The following is a 24,166-nucleotide window of genomic DNA, read 5'->3' as shown; positions in this document are numbered from 1 at the left end:
GCAGCTCTTGAGAGCGTGGTGGATGGATGGGGCAGGGCTTGGACTCCTGCCTGGCCAAGGCTTTGGGGTGGTGAAGTGCTCTCTGAGGGCAGCCTAGATGACTAAGGAGCCTGCGTTTCTGCACAGCCAGCCATGTACCTTGGGTGACAACCTTGATGCATGCAACTGACTCAGAAACCCGACAGCTCTGGGACTGGTGATTAACGCGGTTTTGTTTTGTTCTTTTTTTACTTTTCTTTTTTGGGCAGCCCCCCCTCCTCCTTCCTTCTAAATTGTTTCCTCAGCTTGCTTGAGTCTCAAAGCCTGTCTCCTGCTTGTCTTGAACAGCTGGAATGGCTCTGGACTGAATGAACAGACACGGAGCAAGACTGGGCTGGACCCTGGGAGGATTTCAGCCTCCAGGAGGAGCAAGCTGGTTCTCTAACCTGCGATGCTGGGAGCTAGGGAGATTTAACACCACTGCAGATGGCTGCCTGCAGCCTGGTACTAGGACTGTGGCTTCTGCTGCTTCTCCAGGATATCCAGACAGCCCCACAGGTAAGGCAGGGTGGCATCAGGATCCTGCAGCCCCTTAGGACGCAGGAGCCTGGAGAGGTCTGGGGTCACACTGGGCTACAGGGCTATCGTGCCCATAGGCTGGATGCTGGGTAGTGGGTGTCCACAGAAATAGGCTTTGTGCAACACAGGTTGATAAAGGCATAAAGCAGACCTGTAAGGAGAGTTTGCCCTCTCCGGGAGCTTTGCAGGCAGGAGCAGGGGATACAAGCTATGATCTGCATCTTTTTGTTGGCATTGCTAGTGTCACTGCACCTCCATGCACATCAGAACTAGGGAATGAGGAAAGATTTGATAGGGGTGGGGGACTGTTGTCGTTTCTTAGGGTGAGTGGCTTTTATTTTTGCCTGGATGGCCAGGTGCTCTGTGACAGGCACATTCCTTGCAGAGCTTGGTTTGGAGGGCTTCTGCTCACTCTGCTGATATGAGTCAGGGCTGGCAGATTGAAAGGTGTAAAGGCAAACAAAACAATAAAATACCTTCCTCTTTACAACCGCCCACCCCTCTGACACCGACTTCCTCATGAATGGGCTATTATTTCTGCATCAAATTGACTTAAGATAGACATAGCCCACTAGTCGCACTCAGCTGATGCTGTAAATGCAAGGTAGCTCCCTGTTCAGATAGTATAATCTCTTGTGGGTTTGCTCCCCCCCCCTCCCCAGCCACTTACCCCCTCCTCCCTAGTGCATCACATGGTAACAAGCCCTCAGCACCTGGCATAAATCCAGGTAATTTCCCTGCCTGACACTTACACACACACACACACGAGGTCGGTTGCAGAGGCTCTTTGCACAGGTAAAGTAAAGTAGGTGAGTAATTGCTCACTGTGTTGGATCCTGAAATTGGCTATTTTCCCTTGCAGTGGAAATATTCTAGCCTAAGACACTTGTCTGTACATTGTAAATGAATGATATAGCACATCACTTCAGTTGTCAGGAAATTTTTTACAAGAAACTGACTCTGATTAGATCTCTGAATATAACCAAGTCCTGCATCCTCTTCATAAACTTTTGAAAAAGATCCTCCTGGCTCTTTTTGTAAGAGTAGGAGTTTGCCCTTGTGTCTTTAGTTGTAAATTCCCCTCCCACATTACAAGTTTGCTTTATTTTTCCCTGGTTGTCTGTCCTGCCACTGTCTCCTTCCTGAAATATAGAAGGATCACTGTTCTTCTGTAGGATTGGAGTCTGTAGTCCTTACCCACCTGAGGAATACTTAGGAGGGCATTCAGATAAGCTTGCCTGGTTCTGCTGAATGCAAACTGCTTTAGGAGAAAGGCAATAGAAAAAAGATGGTATTTTTGCTCCTTGACATTACTGTTGGTGTTTTGCTCACAAAATGAGAGGTGCAGAGAGAAAATTTGGTTTTCTGATACTCATTGCCAACATTCAGACTTGCTGCAAAATCATCAGTTACCCGGAATAAATATGTAGATCTTGCTGGGATGAGCAACTGGCTTGTCATTGTCTTTCTGCATTGCCTCCATCACAGTAACCTTTGCTTTTACTGCTACAGGAGTACAAGTAGTACTGTTTAATGTGAACAAATTACAGCTTATCAGTCATATTTTAAACCATATTCCACCTCACTTGAGTCCACAGTTTGGGTTTTGTTTGTTTTAATACTCAGTTAACTCTCACTTGTTAATAATGTCTTTATGATCAAGCAGATGAAGATTGACTACTTGAAGTCTTAGATTATCAGCTTCTTTTGTACTGTCAGAATTTGGATAGAAGCTTGAAAGGGAGTCAACTGTTTTGCTACAGCATTAGTCAGTTCTAGAATAGCCAATGCTGGTAGAAGATTTTTTTTTTTACCGTAACATGCTTTCTTCCTTACTTACAGCTCATTTGTAGCAAGCTGATTTCTTACTCTGCCTCACCATCACTTTTTCTCTATGAGCTCAAAAGACCATAAATAAATGAGTCAAACCTTGTCCTGACTGAACTGCAGAGTAACCCACTGAATTCAGCACCATCTTTACATTACCATTATTTAAATTGGAATAGCAAACGTGTTTGTAGATACAAGGAAAGTGAGAAGAGCTACAAAAAGCATATTTTCTAAAACAAATTCTCAAAAGCAAGCACTGAAAACCCCAAATGCTTTGTATCAAATATGTTTGCTTTATTTAATTGGTCCTTGATCTGCAACACTTTAAAAAAAGAAAAAAATAGTTGGCTTGATAGGTCAATTAAAGCACTAAGCCAAGGGATCCCTGGCCATCCTGTTACAGAGCAGTCTGAAGAGGATATGAGTTGTGGTCTTTTCCTTTGCAAGATGTATTCCAGCTCCTGCTAAATCAGAAACCTTTATCTGAAGTGCATGCAGGAAAAGATTAATGAAATTAAGTCTCTGTCTCCCTCCAGTTGAACAGTACACTGAATCCAATTTAAGAACTCCATGTATTAGAGCAAAAAAAGATGCAAATTACTAGTCTGATACAGACTCATGGCTTGTTCAAATTTGTTAAAAAATGTGGACAGATTAACTTTTTGTGGCAGGCTTTCTGCTACACTGGCGATTGTTTACTACACCAGCTTAGCTTCTTGCTAGTTTAAATATTTATCTGTTCCTCTACAGCTGGCCTAAAGCAGCATTAACTCTGCATTGTGTCTTCATGTCCAATCCAGAACAAATCAATTCTGATACAGTGTACAGATGCAGAAATAACGTCTGTGAGGTTTCCCATTACAGCTGTGCCTGTCAGCAGAGACCTGTCACACAAAGGGAAGGCCCTGCTCCTGGCTACACAGTGCCACCAACTTTCTTGCACTGAATTTAGGGCAAGTGACTGTGCAGCCACAGGGTGAGTTGTTTCAGTGCAATAACCCCCTGAAAACCTACTTCACAAACTCAGAAAGCAGGGTTTTTGGTCAAGTGAACTCCTGGAACTGATTCATCATCTGGAAACACGATTGCTCCATCTTAAACAATCAAGGAGTTAGAGGGGAAGGAAAATGTGGGTGCAGGCAAGAGAGGGGAAGTGGGATTGCACCCTTGGATGGCAAAGAGCCACAGGATTAGCATAGCTCTAATAGACACATATTCTCACTTTGCTAATCCATTCTTAGTACAGACCCATCCATTCAGAGTTTCCTCAGAATGACAGGGAAGGACAAAGACCTACTGTCTACCACAGCTGGATTCCTCACCCTTACCCACCAATACTTCTGTGATCTTCCTTGAATTTTAAATGTTTTTTTATAATACATATTAACGAACAGAACTGTTAAGTACTCATGGACAATACTATAAGTCATTGGGATAAAACTGGTATTTCTTCATTGAGACTGGATTATCTTTTGGAGAGGGGACAGGCAAATGTACAACGTCTCCTCTTTTCTTCAGGAAACACTAGGAAATGATGCCTTAAAAAGTGAAATTGTGCTAGAATTTTGAATTTCCCTGTCAGAACCTGAGTTCTGTTTCTGTCTTTCTTGAGATTCAGACAAGACTGGTTAAAGAGGAGGGACAGTCAAAAGATGAAAGAAAAATGCTTTGAATGTTAATTAAACAGGATTTTGAGGTTACTGCATTTCATTCTGTTCCTTGCAAAGATGAGGAGAGTTTGTTCTGTAAAACTTACTGGAGGTTTCCTTGATGAAGCAAAGCCCCATGCTAGTTACTGCTGGGTATGGATTATACCACACTCTTCAGTGTTTCTAGGCATTCCAGGAAGAAGAGGAGGAAATGGGGCAGAACCGAAAGTTCTTACACACCAATCCTTCCCTACAAAATAAGTAGTAAGTGGCAAATATGATGAAGTGAATCTTCTCTCACTGGCTAATCGACAATTTCTGTAAGCATGCTGGAGCCAGGAGAAATGGCCAACACTGTAAGTGGAGAATTTCTTAGTACATTCTTTTTTGTGGGCCTCTACACACAGGCACTGTGGAATCAAGAAGGTGAACCCCCCACCCCAACACTCACAGCTGATGCTTTTTGGTAAGAAGGTGATAGTGTTGAGGTTTTGTAATACAAAGCTGAAACTTCTTCCTGTCTCCTTTGCTTTATCCCTTCCTTTCATTTCAAGAGCTATTTATGAGCAACTAGGACCTGCTAAGTCAAACCTTAACCTTCAGCTTCTGTCTAACAAAGAGTCTTAATTTAAAGTGGTTTTGCTCTGGAAAAATTAGTTTTATTAGTGATACTCACACAATCCTGAGTCAAAGTAATTAAGTTCCTATTTTTTTCTGAGACAGTGTTAAATTCGTCCTAGAATGTATTAAAAAAGGATTCTTTGACTTAAGTTCATACTAACAAATGGGATAATGGCACAAGGCAGAAGACTTTCACTATATTGTAGTTAAACCTTATGTGTCTTATTCAATATTTTATAATGCTTGGTTTTATCCAAGCACTCACAACCAGAAATATATTAGAAATGTCTTAATGCTGAGATTTTTGTTGCCAATGAGAGCAATAAGATCACATACGCTTTTCCTTCCTGCTGTGTTCTTCTTGAGCCCTATTATGATAAAGTACCACTCTTTACATGAATTTTTCCCTTCTCTCCTCACTGCCCTTGTGATACCCTCCTTTCTTTTAGGTGATCCCCGTTCTGATTAAGGCTTGGCAAGAGGGACATTTTCTTTCAAAACTTCCACTGTTGGCTACCATCATCTCAGTCACAATACCGGAAGCCCAGTACATAGCAGGCTCCCACAGTTGCAGCCGTTGGTAACACAGCTCAAAACAGGTCTCTGCAGCTCAAAACAGTATGTATCTGTGCTGGGGAGATCAATGCTGCTACTGTTGGTGGGAATTTTTCTCAGAATTTCCCTCATTTGAACAGGATCATTCTGTGCTGTCACCAGATTCCTTTGTAGGCACAGTGTTAGAAGACAACTAGCTTTTCCCCCGCCTGTTTTGATTACAAATAGTGTATGATGCCCTCCTGAGCAAACTGCTTACCCAAGTTTTTGAGTGGAAAGATGCTTTTATGTTTCACTGGAAAAGCTAGAGAGAATGTAAACTGTAAGTTCTGCTGTAGCAGACTAACCTATCCTGGTAGCAGTTGTCCTCCCCTTAGCAATTGAACTTATAGTGTTGGCAGGATAAGAAGTGTTTACAGCACCATTGGTGACAGTTTGGGCAAGATTTGGTAAAAGCAAGCAAATATAAAGTTGAGGACCTAGTGGGACTGGAAGGACAGTATGTCCCATATGCCCTTACAGAGCCTGTCTGGGGTTCCCTGGTGCTACCACCACAAAAATGCCCATATATGTAGATAGACATTAGACCCAGTACAGCAAGGACTTTAAAGTAACACATCTGAGGCTGAGCAATGATAAAGCCAGGAACAGAGCCACCAACCCTGAATATTAAACTACGGGGCCTTTTCCTGCCCTCTGCCTTGTGGTGGCCTCACTGTCACATTGCTGTGGGTTTATACAGAGTTGAGCCTCAAGGTCCAAGCTCGGTGCTGGACTGCTCAGACAACAGGAGTTCACCCAAGTCATTTTGATATTTACCAGGTGAGGATTAGAAATCCAGCTTGTGTTCCAGCTGCAGTTTGTAGTAGGCTTACCACTATATAGAAATGGTAAGTTGCTATTCAAAATAGACATGTTGGTTCAATAGCCTTAATTTCTGAGAAGTTATGCACATATGTTGTTTCCATAATTCTCTGGAAATCTAATGTTTTTTTTGGCCAAGACACTGAAATATTTTTTTGCTTTTTAACAGTATTGGTTAACCAGCATTAAAATATTTCGTAACTCCAGCACTCAGTCATCATTCTGTCCAGGAACAGCAAGACAAATATGCATTAAGTATTTTGCAGTCCCTCCAAATTTGGATGGACTTGATGGCTGATGTCTAGACTGCTGCTGTTAAAAAGGAGTAGCCAATAGTTGAGGAACAAAGAAACCCAAACACATCAATCATATCACTTGGACTCTTCTTGCACACTGAGATCTAAGATGACGGTCAAATCAAGAAAAAGCATAAGGTATCTTTCCAGAAGCACTGAGTCAGGAAGGGACTGGGACTGGAAAATACAAAATCTAGAATTCCCTGTGTTTCTTGGTGAATTGTTTCCAGCGATCCCTTTCTAATTAGAAATACTGAGCTCATCAAAATGAAAGATCAAACAAGCCAATATTTTATTGTAAACTTGCACCCTAATTTCCCTAAATGTAGATGAAATGTCAGAGGTGGTATTTTACATGTGGGAAGAGTAGTTACAGATGGTGAAACCGAGGTCATTTACATGTTCAGTCACTGAGTGGGTAAATTACCTCAGTTCAGGCCTATTGCTACCCACTAATAACGCACATTTTTGTTCCCTTTTCACTTTGGCTGGTTATCTTTTGTTTTAGTTAACTTACTACCCTGATATTCATTACACACAGACAGAAAAATGAAAACTATATTATCCTTGTATAGCTGACTTTCCTTCACCCTTTTCCCAAAAGTAGCCTAGTCAAACGTCTGCAGAAAATGACTCGCCACCATCATTTTATGGAAGACTTCTAAACATTTTAAGACTTTGGCCCTTCACCTTTGCCGTTTCCTCAAGGCATGTTCTTTGCTTTTAGGTGCCAATTTCACTCCCCTAAAAACTCGTGGAAGTTTTGGTGGGTTCTTAGTGCAAGATTTTTTATTCCAGATGCATCAAAACTTGAAATTTAGCTTAGAAAACACCTTGCATAAGTTAAGAAGCAGAGCCCATATAATTTTTAGTGACACTTGCCTTTCCATACTGCCAGTTTTGCTTATGTAATTTATTTTGTGCTTGTAAGCCTGAAGTGCTAGAGGTGTGGGGGCTTGGTTTATACTCAGGTCCTTACCTTACAGTATGCTGTCTACAAAGGGCCAACCTTTCTCTTTAGTTTAAAAGCAGAATTTTGCATCATTGCATTGCTGTTACAGGTCACATTAGGAATCAAACAGCTTTAGGATTTAGAGGGGAAAAAAATGACAAGAATGGGGAGATGATGACTGATGCTGAGCATTGATGTTTACATTATTTATCATTGAAAGGATCTGTAGTAAGTTTCATACTCATGAAACACCTCTGCTGAACAGGTGGCAACTCTTAAAGACATTTTGCAGGTAGCTACAGATTAGAAGCGGTGGGGTCTTCAGAAGGTGGTTTCACAGCCATAGAAATCGTGTCACAATTTGTTAAAATGACTTCTTTTTACAGCAGAGCATCTTGGACTTGGCTTAGTAAATAGTAAAGGTGGCTACAAAGCTATGCTCCTAACCGGATACATGAAAGCAGCATTTGTTGTGAAGCTGCGGATGTCATGTGTTATGTAGCTGCCATCTTGTGGGGGGAAAAAAAAAAATAATAATTGTCGAGTACTCTCCTATGTATGTTTTCATAATTTGTGTAGTATGTGTGCATAGTTCATGCAGTAATTTATCACAGCACTAGCATCAGGTCAAATTCATAATCAGAATTTGCATTGCTGTAACTAAGAGCAGAATCTAATCCTAAACTCCTGATTCCAATATTTTAGACAAGGTAACTTTTTAAAAAGCAGCCCTTCCCTCACACTTTTACACAGACGCTATTCCTTTATTTAAACCCCAAAAGAAACAATTAAATAAGCTGTAAGCTTATGTGCTTCATAAATCATTCAAGAAATTTGTTCCCACCTGGATTTAAAATTCAATATCATTTGCAGCCAGAGTTGGTTGCGTGGGAGAACCAGGAAGAGAAGATCAGGTTTTTGTGGTGACTTGCCATAGCTCTTACAGAGAAACTAATCCAGGATTACTTAGCTACCACCAGGATGCTGTTTCTTAAATTTTCTTTATAAAACTAGTTAATTCACTTCATATCACTGAAGTAACTCCTGAATGACCCTTTGTCTAGTGACTGGTGTAGTGTCATTTCCTGTTATTCAATTTAGTTGCAGAGTGGCTGGCTGACAAGGGTGCATCTCCACATAGATGCAAAGAAATTCCACTTCCTTTTCCTACAATCTAGGGCTTCCTCTTCAGAAAAGAAAAATACAGGGTGCACATTTGTAAACTTGATTTGAGTCAGGCTGAGCAAGCAGACATCTGCTATTTCCTCTATACAGTAAGCTAGAAAAAATGCTTTGTAGGGAGGTGTGTGGCCCAGTGGTTAGTGCAGAAATGTGTCAGGCAGGATTTCTCAGTTCTGTTACTGGAGCTTGATGAAATGTAATATTTTCAATATATTTCTATTTTTTGTCCTTCTGTTAATTTCCTCCTTGACTGAAAGTTCCTGTTTTCTGATGTAACGTGGGGCAAGTTAAATAACTTCTGTGTTTTATGGTCCTGCCGTGAAAAGAACAGCGTATTACACAGGAGAATACGGCTGTGAAATTAGGTAGTAAGATTCTGCACTGCATACAGAGGCAGTAGGATACAGTAGGTATTATTTCAAAGGCCAATGGGAAATTCATCTGCAGAAAGTGAGATGTAGTTTTTCTGAAATATTTAACTGCTCTACCAGTATCATGTGGGAAAATCTCTGGGGAATCTGCTGATTGAGTCTTTACAAAAAATTGTAATTTATACCTTCTAACAAATACAGAAAATGAAATTCAGATAACATTTTTAGGGGATTATTAAGGGAGATGCCAAATTCAAAGATCAGATTTTCTCATCACAAAACTGGTAGCAGCGTAATTTCCCAGAGTATGTAGTAGCCCTGCCATACAAAAATGAAGTCTTATTATATGCTTCTTGATACAATTCATAGCTGAGTCTCATTTTCTAAGCTAATATTAGTACTATTGTATGGGTTTTTTTTAACTAAACAAGTATCATTTATGCAGTCAAACCAAAGGTTGCTCCTGAAAACCGTCACTCACAATAGAAGTGGGCTTAGTTATTTGAATAAGGGCTTCATTGTGTGAGTATTTGCAGCATTCTTTTCAAGGCAAAAAACTCTTGTTCTCAGTGTAGGATTTGTCCCTAAATGATAAGTAAATTGGTTTATAATAAACACATCTTTAGGTTGCTAAATTCAAGCATTATGACTGCATAAATTAACTGTACTGTAAGACTTGTTTTCTGCAAACAAGAATTGTCATTGTGGATTACAGCCAATCTAGCTAGATTTAGATGATGCTGATTATGACACCATCTCTTATTCCAGTGCACACAGAGCTGGAAATCAGTTATGGATGTTAGGGATTCTTTTTTTTTTATTTTCTAAAAATCCTCATATTAACATGGGATCATTTCAGGACAGTGATTTTTAGCCTTTTTTTAATTTACTAACTACTACAAGATTTCTAAAGGAGGCGCAGACTAACAGACAAGCTTTTCTTGGTGATCTTACTGATCCTGCAGCTAGGTTTCAAAGGGTGTTCAGAGCATTGGCTGAAAAACATTTTTGTAGTGCAATGCCACTACCCTTTTTATTATATGAAACGAGTTAGTTTCTGAGTGCTGAAATGCTTGATACACAGGTTGGGCTACAATATTCCATTCCTAGATTTAAATGACTTTCAATAAAAGAGCCTGCTGAGTGAACATACATATTGAATTATTGCTAAATATACTGAATATTGCAATCTTTGCTTAAGCATATGGGCAACAGTAATTGAGTTGCTTTGGGGATACTTGAACTTTCAAAAAGCTGTAGGCTTTTCCTTACAGTCTGCAACTACCATCACTTGAGACAGATAGCGGGATCTGCTCTAATACAGAACTAATTGTTTTCTAACTGTGTCTTTTGTCTGTTTCAATTTCAAGACATCATTAACCCCATCTCATTCCTGTGATACACTTGAGAATTGGTTCTATGATGAAACTTCACAAAGCTGCTGTTACCAGTGTCCCTCAGGTCAGTATATTTATAATTCAATCAAATTAACATGGAGCCCTTCTTGTAGAGATATTAGGAACCATGTCTGTCTGTGGAATTGCACTTTGACCCTGAAGAAAAGTGCAATTTCATGAATCACTGTCTAGTGTGGATCCAGATGTGAACTTGCTCTCCACTGCCCTGCTCTTGTTCAGTCTACATGCAAACAATCTGTAAACTGCAAACAAGATAACTTGCTAGGATTTTTTATGTGTTTTTTATCGGTTAACTTGACACTCTGAAGTAGCTAGAAGTAGGCAGCTCTAAGAATTCATTTCAACTTGCCTCAGGGTGTGAAATAGTGCAGTGAAATTAGGCTAAATAAGTTTCTGATCAGAGACAAAAAACATAAAATGAAGGTGTGGAAAATCTGTCATTACCCTCATAGTCAAAACAGTTTAGAAAGTGTCTCACATGAGAAAGGGAACAGCCCCTTGTCAGGGGACACAGTGAGCTTTGCTGGAAGCTAGTTATGACTCAGAGGCAGGTGAGCTCAGAAGCAGGAAACACCTTGGTGAAACAAGAGTTCTGGAAATGTCTGAAACTCCCCCTATTGGCCAAAAAAACCCTCAGTGGGTGGGGCATTTTATGGTACTTCACCGTCATCAATCTCTTCTTATAGAAATGTTTTCTTTTTCTTTTTTTTTTTTTTAAGGAAATTTTTGACATTTATTTGTGCTCTAATAATAAAAAGAGGTTTAGCGCTTGGTTGCAAGCATTTGCATGCAGTTACATCCAAGTTCCCACTGGGACACCTTGTACTCCTGGCCATACCACTAGAATCATTCAGAAGTTGTATAAGTAAACAGGACCAAGGGATGGGGAAACTGGTCCTGTAAAAGAAGAAAAGGGGCGGGGATCTGACTCTGAGCCAGTCCCAAGAAAAGCTCTTTTCTCCCTCAAAACCATACTTTGCAAAAGCTCCCACAGTGACAGATGTCAGTGAGGTCTTGTGAAAAGCAAAGATCTGATTTACATCTGGCTGTAATGAGCCACCAGTCTCAATCACTCCACCTCTGCTTATTCTTGAAACTCATTTTGTTGCCACCTGCTCATGTCAGTCTTGGACATCACATCCTCCAGGGCCTCCTTCACAACAGAAACTCATAACAATGCTTTTCATTTTAATCTTCCACTACTCCTTCAAGCAATAACCTGTTCATATCTGCTACTAACTCAGCTGCTCACTGCAAAGAAAGGGAAGCTTTTCTAAAATTGCATTTAATCAAAGTGGAGCATCTTGAACTCTTGATGCAGCCTGGCTTTACTTTCATTGGTGTTCCAGCCCACAGATGTACAGCTTTCAATCTGAGTACACACTGGCCCACATGCAAGCCATCCTCTGTTTTAAAGTTAATTTCAAGATAAACTTCAAACCAAACCTCAAAAGATCATTCTAATCAATTTCTACAGTTGCCACATCTCTTCTCATGTACTTAATTCTTGTGCAGGTAAAATGAGACTTCTGGTACCTGGGATACCAGAAGAAAATTTTCTTTCTGTCATCACAGAACAAAGTATTTCCCTCCTATCAAGGGGAGGAACAGAGATTTTCATGGGAAATAATGGTACATGCTAGAATAGCTCATGTTATGCAGAAGTTGGTATTCCACTTCAGTTCTGTTTATTCTGTTTATGGTTTTTTACCTTTTTTGTTTGATTGGTTTTTTGTTTTAGACTCTAAATCCAGCTCCACAAGATAGTGCTGCAGTCAACACTCAGGATAATTTCCCACCCACAGTTAACAGCATAGCCTCAGGAGTGAATGAATGCACATACTCATGAAAGAAAAACACTTATTTCATCTACTTACTTTCAGTACCTTTTTCAGTACAGGTGATTGCAGCTGGTATTCCTACTGCTCAGGCTTTTATCTGGTTGTTGAGCTGTGAACACAATCTGTGGAGAACAGCACCAGAAGACACTGTTAGGCAAGCTTCAAAGTTACTGCACCTGGGGCACACATCCCCCAAGGGAGGGACCCATGTGTACAGGAAATCTCAAATAACTGAAGTTAAAGCTTTTGAGTTATTGGGGGAGGAAGGGGAAAATGACATACACGGGCAGGTACACATGTGTGCAGCCCGAGTGCTGAGGTTCAGCAGTCAGCCCCCACTTTGAAAGGAACAGTCTCAGACAGGTAGTTTTGAGAAGGTGAGAGTGACGTGGTTTGGGCTTGTCTGGTGCTTTTTAGTGGGCCAAATACAGCACAGCTGTTTTTACCTGCACTCCTATATCATGCTTGCCAAAATGCAGAGTAGGTGAGTTATTTCCCTGCCAGGTTCCCCCTTCCTGTGGTTAACTCTTTGTGTTTTGGTGATGCAGGCTGGATGCTGAAACTGGGATTTGTTTCTCTCCTTCTGTTTTCCACATGTGAAACATTCAACTCCTCCTATCTTTACGTTGCTGCTTTAGCTTTTCCTTTGGTAGTTATTTCCACCTCCTGGCAAGGCCACGAGGTCACAGCTGACCACTGTGCCTTCTGATTTCTTTGGCACTATGGCCAGCGGTAGAATACCTCATCTGTTGCTTCAGGAACTGAAACATTAGGAATGCCTCTGTCCCAGCCTTTCCCACACTCCTAGCTGGTTATTGTACCTAACTTGCCAGATGGATGCTTTTAAAAGCTGGTCACTAGACAATGATTACCAGATATAAAGTCATAGAATAGCTTAGGTTTGGCAAAGGCTTCCAGAGGTCATCTAATTCAGCTAGCTGCTCAACTTCATGCATGCTGCATGTACACAGAAGGTTCGAGAGATCCAGGGTGGGTAGTGTGCCTACAAACTGTGAGCAATGAGTCCAGGTGAGTTGGAAGTGTTGAGCAGAGAAAGTGTATAGCTTATGCATCCAGCATCAGAAAGACATAGATATGTAATTTGATTTGTTTAAAGGAAAACAACTGGAAAATCAAACCATCTCACAACTGCCAAGGCAACTGTAAAATTAGCAGGACTGCTCAGAAAGCAACCTACTGCAAATCCGCTAGGGGTATGTAGGGCACAGCTCAAAAAGTACCTACCATCTTGTAACCTCCCATTCTGAACGTGGGAGATGGGGTTGTCCCTGCATGAATCCATGTGCACCTAGGCGATTCTGTCAGCTTTTGAAAGAAAAAGTGATGATTTAGGTAGCAATGTATGAGGACTCGATTGCTATAGTCAAGAAGAAAACATGAAAAACAATTGCCTGGGAACTTAGTAGTGGCAGGAAAATATTGCCCTCACTGCAGACTTGGTGGTCTTTTCTAACTGTCAGCAAATGGTCCTATGTGCCCATTTTGCAGCAATCCATACTGACACTGATAATACTGTGCATAGTGTTGCTGTAACAGGACAGCTGTGATCCCCTCACACTTGAACAGGAAAGACAAAAATGTGCTAGAGAAACCAAATGACAGGTACAAAGAGAAGACGACTGTGGTAGTGTGTCTAACAGGTAAATGAGCATACAAGAACACTTCAGGATGGTTGCCTCCAGTGATTCTGAACAGGTATCCTGCATATTTTTTTTTTATTTCTCCAGGCTATGTTAAGAAGAAAGCATGTCCTAGGGACCCAGATGAAGACTGCATGAGATGTGGACCCGAACAATATGTGAATGAAGCATTCCAAAAGCCACGATGTGACGCTTGTGTATCATGCGCAAAAGGTTTGCTTTCCCTCACACATACCTCACAGTTATATTCTCTCTCTGTATTTTATTTACACTTTGTTTATATTTTATTCAGTTAGAATTTCCAGCAGCAAAATTATCCATCCTTGGCTACTGATTTAGAGAGCCAAATGCTACCTTGCACATAATCAGTATCTCTTTCTGTGTGACCTGGGACTACCTAAAAATTCTCTCATCCAGTGCTATCCAAGTCTGATTTCTGCTCTCTCTCTTATATTACAAGCCATTGTCTACAGGCTTCTCCAATTATTCGTGACTTAAGTTGCCATCACGAAGAGTGCCAGCAGCCTGTTCTACTTCCTGAGCCTTTGAACTGATGTTGCTCAGCTTTGGCCCCAACTCTACATTTTCATTGCAGGGTGATCCTTTGTTACCACATCTGTTTCTTCCCCACAGAATCTGACCTTGTGGAAAAAGAGCCCTGCTCCTTCAATTCTAGCCGTGTGTGTGAGTGCCGACCAGGCCTGTTCTGTCAAACCCCTGTTCTGAACACCTGTATACGATGCCAGCAGCACACACTTTGCAAGCCTGGTTTTGGAGTCAAAGTCAGAGGTAGGAATTCCTACCTGTCTAGCTTACCTTTTCTGATCTTGGCCATAGGCCTGGACCTGATGCATTTTGGTTGGTTGGTCCTCAGTTGTTATTTTTATTCAGGCACCTCAACGAATGATGTTACTTGTGAAGAGTGCCCTTCTGGGACCTTCTCTGATCAAAATTCCAGCACCGACATCTGCAAGCCCCACACAAAGTAAGTCCATAGTTCTTTCAAGTGACTAACTAAAGCTAATAGAGGACTAAAAGGGACACCTGTCCCTTCTGGTGCAAAGTATACAAATTTATCTTTGAGGCAATGGGATCGCTTTGGGCCTATGTGCAGAGTTTAGAAGGCCTGTTTTTATACCTGTTGCACAGCTCTGTACTGGAGGAAGGAAACCCTCTTGCCTCATTTTTAGTTTACTAAGTACAGCAGAATTACACAGGCGTGTGAGTATCAGGTTTGCTTCCAGGTAAAGAATTAATGCCACAGGGGTGAGAAGAAGGTTAATGACTTTTTCACTGAAAGCAATAAATGCAGGTGGTAGAAAAATGACCAAAGGGATGTTTGCCACGTGGAAAATACTCTTATCTTGTACCACGGCATTTTCCTCTAGCACTGATACACTCTTCTTTTTCATTCCCTAGCTGTGCCAAGTTAAACAAAATAGCACTAAGCAAAGGAAATGCCACACACGATCAGGTTTGCCTGGACCGATTGCCCACCTACCTCACCTCAAGCACTTTGTCCATGCGATTCAGCAATGAAACAAATAACTCTGACCTAAGGACGGTTGAAGAGAACCTGGTGACCATGGGTAGTATCCTTTTAAGTGCCATAACGACTGAAAACCTTAGTTCAACTCCTGAGGAGAAAGCTCTGGCTGGCACTTTTCCCACCTCAGCCAAGGGGGAGACGACAATGGGAGGTAATAAAGATAAGGCATTTACTCTGCCTAGCATGTTTTATTTGGATATATCTTTGGTAAATGCAATTTTTATGTGGGAGCTTCCTGCAAATCCCCTATGGCTTGTGAAATGATGTCCATGGATCTATGTCCAAACACATAGATCTACTAATAGATTCTCCCTCTGCCTTTTCTTAGCCTTTCCTGTGCTCCCTTTCCTTTTCTGTGCTGTAGGTCTAGTTCTTTGGGCAGTGGTTCTCTCTGTGATAGTGCTACTTGTGGGCATGCTGTTAATTTGGAAATGGAAGGTGTGCAAGAAGCGGATCCTCATCCTCAAAGGAAAGCGTGAGTTTTTAAAGCTGTAATACATAGCATGCTGTTTGATCTCCAAGTATATGCCAACTGGGAACTCAAATATCCCAAAATTTTGTGGAGGTCATTGGGGAAGAGAATGTTCACTACTGCCTGGTGCAGGTGGGCCAGATAAGGGTTTTAGGCAAACAGTTCATGCAGCATGTTGGAGAACATGAGAGAAAGATTGAAGCAGCTGTGAATTTATGGAGGAAGATGCTACAAGCTGGGTGGGGAAAAGGTAACCAGTGGTTTCTTCTCTCAGCACAGACACTAATATTAAATGATACCTGAAGTGTTTTGTGAGTATTTGTTGGTTCCAGGAATGGGGTTGGACTTTGAGCATGAGAGGAAGAGTGATTTTTACTCACGCCGACTCTCTGTAGCTTTGCCTAGAGTTACGTGTGGGGTGTTCCTGTGGAACCACATTCCCTCTTTTATAGAAAGCAGGATGTGCATGTTGTAGGTTGGTTGTAGGCCTGTGGGTGTGGTAAAGCTGTTAGAGCCTGTATGCTCCACGATGAGTTTTGCTAAATGAATGGTTTCTTTTATTAGCACATCTGCGTTCCATCACTTCACATAAATCCAGACTCAAATCTCAAGGTGAGTGACCAATGGATGAGGAATTGTAATCCATCTGTCTAGAGAATAAGTGGATAGTTTTAATATGGAACTTTATTTCATGGAATTTTCATTTAAAACGTGGAACTTTTTCATGTCAAACGTGTATCTCTGCTGACATGCAAAAGGCCAGTCCTGTTGTCTGTCCTGCGCAGGCAGGTGATGCTCTGGATGTGACAAGCCACTAGATGGCACTTTTCCCCCACTGCATCTGAATGGTTGGGCGAGGTGTCAGTGCAGGGAGGCTTTTCTGGAAAAACACCCCATTAATTTCTGGGCACTCAAATGTGAGAGACGTGTTCCAAAACAAGTGGGTGTTAGCCATACCACCTGTACAGATCCCCTAGAGTACACACATTTTGCCCAATTAACTAATCCCTCTCAGCACTTCCATTTCCATTCACTAATCTGTTCTCGTCTGTTGTGTTAGATTCTCCTCATCACCACACATCAGAGCTTTTTATACTCATTTATTCAGAAATACAATTTAAAACCTCTTGTGTGCAGCTTAATTTTCTCAAAATGGAATTTTTTGCTTCCTTACTTGCCTTACACAGGAGAAACTGTTAACTGTGCAGCATTATAGAGCTGATGCATTGAAAATAAAGGTGGCTGCATGTTAGGGTGAAATTAGATAGCAGGCCTGAGCCTGTCTAGCTTCATGGTACTACAGAAGGATGCCGTACACTCCCTTCTTCTCACCTCTCTTCTTTTCCCAGTGTTCCCTTCCTCCATCCTTGCATAAAATCCCATCCCCTTAATAGTCGTCTGACCACCACATGATGAACTAATCCAACTTGTTAATCCAGTAGAAAGTTATTAACTTTTTTTTACTTTTTTCTTTTTAATAAGCCTGTCTTCTGCTTATCTAGAAGGTTTAATCAGTTCATCATTTCATTAGATGAATACTATCTGTGGTGTGGGGAGAGTGATAGTGGTGGCCACAAAGGGCTTTGAGGAGAGCAGGACCTCACAGTATTGGCAGCAACATGTTGCCGGTTCACCTCAGCCGTGTCATGTAAGTGTGCCCTCAGTGGTTGGGCAGTAGAGTAGTTTAGGACATGGCTAGGTGATCTTTCAGAGTAAGTATTAACATTCTTGTGATTGCTGTGAATTTTCTTCTGATAATTTTTCCTCTTTCCATTGCAGGTTCTGATTTAGTGAACAAATGCGCAGTAAGTGTGAACAATATTCCAAAACAGATCACTTTCCATTCCAATGTAAATAATGATATTTTAAAATGTCCTGTTAAAGAGTGCCAGCCTTTTTGTTTGGACTTCCCTCTGCAACACATCATCCCCTAGGTGCAGTGATGAGATGTACTAGGATTTGGTACTTTCACATCCTGGGCTGTTTAATGTGGTGTTAAATAATGTGATGCTGCCAGTCTTGCTTGTGAAGGGGGTATTTGATTTGCTTTTTTGCCATTCATGTTGCATTCTATGGGACAAGATCCAAAATCACAGGATGAACATGCCTTTTCTACCTTCTGGGAAAACTTTGTCTGTCAGTACCATTTTATCTTACTGCTCCAGTCACACCAGTAGGATTTGTACTCTTCTGCCTCCCTCTGTGTTACCTTCCATCTTTGTAGGATTTGGCATGAGTGTAATATGGGTACACAGTGGGTATTGTTTGTCTGGAAGACTTTCCAGCAGGACCAGCTTCTGGTTTAACAGTATGGTTTGCATATGAACAAGGCAAACATCAGTCAATATGGTAACAACAGAAAGCAGTTCCTCAGCTGTTGAAATCATCATAGCTCTGTTTGATTCCCCCACTTTCAGTGAAATTACAGCAACTTTCATCCTCTGAGTCTTCACAGTTTATTGTCTATATCTGCTAAAACACTCTCTAGACTCTTCCTTTTTTTTTTCAAATCAGTTTGCTTTTAAATGTTGCACATCTGCACACATACAAAATACTACTTATTCTAATGAATCTGGTTGCAATCAGCTATCATAATTTCAATGTGTCACTGCTAATTCCTGAATTGTGGGGAGCTTGCACTCTTGCTTTCATAGTCAGTCAGACATGAGCAAGAGTTTTAAACTGCACATTTCAAAATCTTACTATGTTGTGGTTTGTTTGGTTTTTTTCCTTTTCCAACCTTGTGGAAACAGAAGCAGAGCTAGGAACCATCAGAAATTTGTGATGCAGGACCGTTAGCCTCTCTCAGATTCTGGCTCCTCTTTTAAAGGACTGTTTGTAATTAATTCTTCACATAATAGCTAGTCTGAGCTTTTTTCTTCTACCTGAGGTTCTGCTGAGGCAATTCCATTTTGAAGTTCAGCCAGTTCAACCTCTGGCTTGTTTTGTTTTTCCATAGGAGTGTGGTAGGTCTTTGCAAAATCTAAGAGGAAGGTAAACCATATATTTTCAGTTTTGACTGTTTGACTCTCTCACCATATGATTACACATCTGTACATGTTTGTCCTCTGATACTTATCTCACAACTAAATATGAAAAATATCTTGAAGTTCTTTCTGAGCAAATCCCTTAAAATTTTTACCTCCAGCATCTATCTTTCTTACTGATGTTATACTTTTTGCTGGAAAGTGCTACTGAGCTTCAGCCCCCCAGAATGCAGCTGTTACTATATTACAGGACAGCAGACTCTGCAACAGAGCATACAGTATAAGACTTGTGGCAAAAAGTCAACATAACAAATAAGTGAATTTACGAAGGTTCATCGGCATCTAAATTGCGGACAAGGCAGTGGAACTTAGCAAAGCATCCAAGCAGGTCCAGGAAACTGGATTTCAGTGGAAGTGAGGTATATTCTTGCAAATATCATAAAAAAATCTGTGAATTTAGCTTAGAAATGCTATTTTTAAATACGGCCTTAAGTGATGCAGGAACCTAGTTCAAAGAAACTTATGTTTCTATATCAGTTAGGCACTTTCAGATTTTTTACTCCCTGTGACAGTGGTGCCATGAAGTACATTATGTTATTCTGACTCCAGTAGAAGGATTCTGTAGACCTATTGCAATCTTCACAGTGTTGCTTTTACATTTACCCCACTTCTACTCTCCTCTTTGTATTGGCAGAAGATCATACTGACTACTGACAGCGGGCCAGAAGAGAAGGAGTTAATTGACAGAACCCTCCCTTTGGAAACCAACAATAACTTGGTCTCCAGCACAGAAAAAGCATATAGTCCTGAACTGAGTCTGACTGATGTGACACAGAGCAATGGAAATGCTCCAGATTGCCCTATCAATTCTCGAGTGAGAGACCACACAAATAATCGAATTGGTAAGTCTTGCTTTTTTTCTTTTTTCCTTTTGTCTTTTCAATATTTCAACCATGGGCACATAATGTCATTCTGAGATTATTAGTAAGCTGCAAAGTGTCCAAAGTGTCTAACAAAGGTTGGGGCTGAATCTCCAGAACTTTTGACACACAAATTCTGGTATATCTATTCATTTGAATATAATGCTTTCTTATTTTCACATTTGCCTTAGTCACTTATGAACCTGACAGAAAAATGCTCTTGTTCCTCTTTTTCATTGCAGAAGATGTAAATTTGCAGAAGAAATTTGAAATCCAAAATATGTCAGCTGGAAAATGACGCTGTAATACTTAATGACAGTTGTACTTCACATGTCTCAAGCTATCATTTTCTTCTCTTGGTTTCACAGCAATAGCTTGAAATGTGTCTCCCATATGTTCCCATAAAGTCTTCGACCATGGCACAGGGTAGGAGATAAAGTCAGGCAAGCAAGCTTACTCACAGGGCGAGAATTGTTATCTGAGACACAGTCTACATGAGACATTCTGGCAATGTTTCCAAACCCCATTTTGAGGTTATTTGAAGGGTTTTTTTGGTGTTACTAGAGCTGACCTTCCCTTACTAAATGCCCTTTCTGTTTTTTCTGTGAGTGATGGACTTGGGTTGCTTGTGAGGATTTGACTTACCATACCCAAATATCTCCAAGCAATTGTGAACAATAACCTACACTGTCTGATCTGCAGCATATGTCTGAATAAAATGTAGTGATCCAAGCCATAGCAAGGGCCTTATTTACCTTTTGTAAAGGAGTAGGGTCAACAAGTTGGACACAAGGTTCAAGTCTAACCCAGAAAATTTTGTAGCTGATTCTCTGCTGGAAAGAAACTAATTTCTTTGCAGGTCCTAAGACCCCAGATAATTACCCAGAATTTCTGTATAGTGCTGATCCTTGCCCAAAGGCTACTTTTAATGCAGGTATTGTTGCTTCTCAAAACAGCAGGAGTATAAAACTTGGATTCTCCATATCTGTCTTCCCCAGATCCTGATTAATTGGTTCTTCTAACAGACTCTTGTGAACATCTTACTGCCTTTTCTAATTTGTCTTTCTCCTGTAGTCCTAGCTATAGTGCAGCTGCTTCATCACACGGGAGTTAGATCTACGTGATCTAAAATGCCCAGAGCCCCATTGACAGTGGTCCAAAACCAGACAGTGTAGTACAAAACGTGCAGGCCTTCTTTATCACTTAGTATATTCGGTGGTTTGATTTCAAAATTAAAAGCGCCTTATAAATAAACAATGAAATAGACAACTTATAATGTGTGAATTCGAAAAGCTTTAGTGGGTTAGTGAATTCTGTGTTTTCACAGTGACAGGCTTGATCTGCATGCCTCTGATTAAAAAAAGAACAAGGGGGCGGCGGGATAAGAAAAACCGAGTACCAAATAAAAATTTTGCATGAAAAGGAACCATCTCTAGGGTCAGCAGTGATTGTTAACTATGCTCAGCACTATTTTTTTCCTTCCTCAGAAAAAATATACATCATGAAGGCCGACACTGTTATTGTGGGGTCCATTTCAGAAGTGCCTAGTGGCAAGAACTGTGCTGCTAGAGGATGTGAAAGTAGTGTTGATGCCCAGGAAAACGTGGAAGAGGAACTGGCAATGCACTATCCAGAGCAGGAAACAGAGTCTTTTCGAGGGAATGATGTAACGGTTCCTGTGGAAGAAGAGGGAAAGGAATTTCATCACCCCACCACTGCCACTGAAAAGTGATAACCCGCTGAGAAGATGTGTGAAGCTACAGAAACATCCAGTGTGACACTAAGCCTGAATCTATGACAAGGGAGGTAAACACATAGTGCCTTAGATTACCTGAAAACTCAGGTAAAACACTGAAACACATTCAAACAAGGAGTGCTAGAACCTATTTTATCTAACAAATGAGAGGATCATCCAAACTGTTGGCCTTCATAGCTGACGTCAAATATTTCTCTTTCCCTCTGTCTCCCTGCATCGTGCTGGAAACAAATTTGAATCAAAGCTACAAAATTCAGAGCACATCTGGATGCCAACTCAAGTTTCACAACTTGCTTTCTCTGCATGAAGGAATGGATTGAAAACTATGTCTGATTACTTCTATTATCGTATGAAAATTCTGGCCAGAATTCTGAGTTAAGCTTGAGACTCAGCCATGTTTCATATGTTGTGTCTATTCCAGTATTATCAGTACTTCCAATTTTGTCATATATTTTGCAACATCTGGTATTTTTCTTAAGGCCTCAATTCTTGAATGAAAATAATGACAATTTCAGTTTTACCTAACACAAACAGAACTCTTAAGTTTGTGGACTTCGCATTTCTTGAGGAAATAGGATCAAAAGGTGCCACACAGGCTCAGAAAACAGAAGGTAAATAAAACTAGTTGAAGTCCACTGTACTTTAGGCCATTCTTTCTAATTCTTGAAGTCTGATTCATGTTTTTTGACTACTTCAAATCATCGGTAGGTGTACAAAATGGCATCTTCTGGTGGAAGCCAAACTGGCTGAAAATTTGGATATTGGATGAACTATGGGTTTAGCCCAGCGTGGAGTCTGTAAAAAGGGTAAAGAAGAAAATAAACTAGTTTTCTACAAAAAGGAAGGACTGAAAAACAGGCACAGCAGTTATTTCCTACAACACTGTTAATCTTTGCTTGTTTAGAATTGCTCATAATCATCAGGCTGATACTGATTTGCATATCTAGTCTTTAAAAAAAAATCCGTTTTGTGGTCAACTGGCTTGCATTATGCTGTTTCTCAATCTCTCACACTGCTTGTTTGATAACTGTAAGTGTAATAGTGCTGACTATATTTTTGCACAGGACAATGGAAAATTAACAAGATGACAAAGTGTGCCTTAACAGTCAAAAAAAGGAACCACAAAACCAATTACTTGCTTTGTAGTTTTACCCTGGACAGAGTACTGCAATAACAGCTGTGCAACTTCAGCATCTTTTGTCTTAGAACACACAAAAGGAACATAAGGTCATAAAAAACACCTTGGGCCAGACGAGTAGTACAAGCCCAACATTTTATCTCCGAGAGCCGCAGTAAGAGATGTTATTTAGGAAGAGCACATAAGCCTGGTTAATATCTGCTGCTTGCATTCCTCATAGTTCTGCAACATCAGCTGTAATTGGATTAAGGATGTTAAAAGAGTTTGTCCTAGCCTTTAGCGTTCATTCATACTGCCATTAATTTTTCTTCTTTCTTTTGAATTTCCTGGTACAGTCTGCCTCCATAAGCACCTGTGGCAACAGATTACAGGTAGTTACTTTTCACTGTGTAAAGAAGTACTTTTACCACTTTTAAACTGACCTCTTACTTATCTCAGTGAGTGCCACTGGTTCCTGTATTACAGCATGTAGTGCAATACTGAGTTGCTTTTATGATTCTTGATTGTATCCTCCTCAGCCTCCAAGCTGAGTTCCCATCTTTTTACGTTTCTCATGTAAGTTAGATGCTCCACTGCCTTGGTCATTTTAGTTGTCCTCTTCCACATCTTCTCTAACTTCACTACATTCTTCTGGACATCTGGAGGCTAGAATCATGCACTGCACTGAAGAAGAGGGGTGGGCCAAGATTTTAAAGAGCGGCAAAATGATACTCTATATTTGTTCTCAATACCTCTCCAGAATATGCCCACCATTTTATTTGCTTTTTTTTGGCTGCCCCTGCACACTAAGCAGACGATTTCAGAGAACCATCAAGAATGACTCCAAGATCACTTTTCTGAGCAACAGCTGCTAGATGCGAATTCAGCACCATGTACGCGTGGTTTAGATTATTTTTCCCTAAATGTATTGCCTTGTGTTTATCTATGTAGAAGCTCATTTGCCTCCTTTTTATGAGCTCCTTCTGGCTTTACTTGCCTCTATATGTCATGTAAGTACCTGGAGAAGTTTAGTATTACTTTCATTGTGTGGGTGCTCTTTTCTCCAGATCATTGATGAAGATATTGAATAGAACTGGCCCCACCAATCCTCCCTGCTAACTGTTCTCTGTCCTGAAAAATTACCATTATGTTGTGCTCTTTCCTTCCTGCTTTTAAACAGCCATAACTTTTGTATCCTGTAAACTTTTATCAAATCCATAAACTTACCTTTCCTCCAATCCTGTGACAACTTTGTTTTTCCACCACCTTAGGTGTGGAACCTCATCAAAGGCTTTTTGAAAATCTCCATGTAGTAGATCCACTGGATCTTGTTTATCCATTAAGCCTCGCAATATATGGGAAGCTTTTTACTCCAGATTTTGTGATTGAAGAAATACATGAAGAGAAATTCATACTTTTCTGGAACCGCAGCCCCAGAGATGAAGTGGGAGAATCTCAGCATTATGGGATCTAGTCACTGGCTTTCATCAATGGATAATCTACCTGTAGTATATTTGAAAACTGGTTGTCATTTCAAGTGTTGTAAGTTCCAGTATTTACTTCTTGA

General features: G+C 40.6%; 1 protein-coding gene across 1 annotated transcript; it reads left to right on the top strand.

The window, feature by feature from the left end:
• The first annotated feature begins 465 nt into the window (after positions 1-465).
• On the top strand, positions 466-21,458 carry TNFRSF8 (tumor necrosis factor receptor superfamily, member 8). The gene is made up of 11 exons (XM_010577297.1): positions 466-537; positions 10,249-10,339; positions 13,886-14,011; positions 14,432-14,587; positions 14,690-14,783; positions 15,218-15,456; positions 15,712-15,822; positions 16,384-16,431; positions 17,599-17,624; positions 19,501-19,708; positions 21,214-21,458. The coding sequence occupies exons 1-11, from the start codon at positions 466-468 to the stop codon at positions 21,456-21,458; spliced, it is 1,416 nt and encodes a 471-aa protein (XP_010575599.1).
• Positions 21,459-24,166: the final 2,708 nt, after the last annotated feature.

Source organism: Haliaeetus leucocephalus, unplaced genomic scaffold (assembly GCF_000737465.1).
Source record: "Haliaeetus leucocephalus isolate CR32 unplaced genomic scaffold, Haliaeetus_leucocephalus-4.0 Scaffold556, whole genome shotgun sequence".
Taxonomy (NCBI): Eukaryota; Metazoa; Chordata; class Aves; order Accipitriformes; family Accipitridae; genus Haliaeetus; species Haliaeetus leucocephalus.
The sequence above is the reverse complement of the archived record's forward strand: the minus strand, read 5'-3'. Positions and strand labels throughout refer to the sequence as shown.

Coding starts and splice junctions, on each gene's coding strand:
- TNFRSF8 (XM_010577297.1), top strand. CDS start 466: ATGGCTGCCTGCAGCCTGGTACTAGGACTGTGGCTTCTGCTGCTTCTC. Junction 10,340..13,885: donor CTGTTACCAGTGTCCCTCAG/GTCAGTATATTT, acceptor TTATTTCTCCAG/GCTATGTTAAGAAGAAAGCA. Junction 14,588..14,689: donor TTTTGGAGTCAAAGTCAGAG/GTAGGAATTCCT, acceptor ATTTTTATTCAG/GCACCTCAACGAATGATGTT.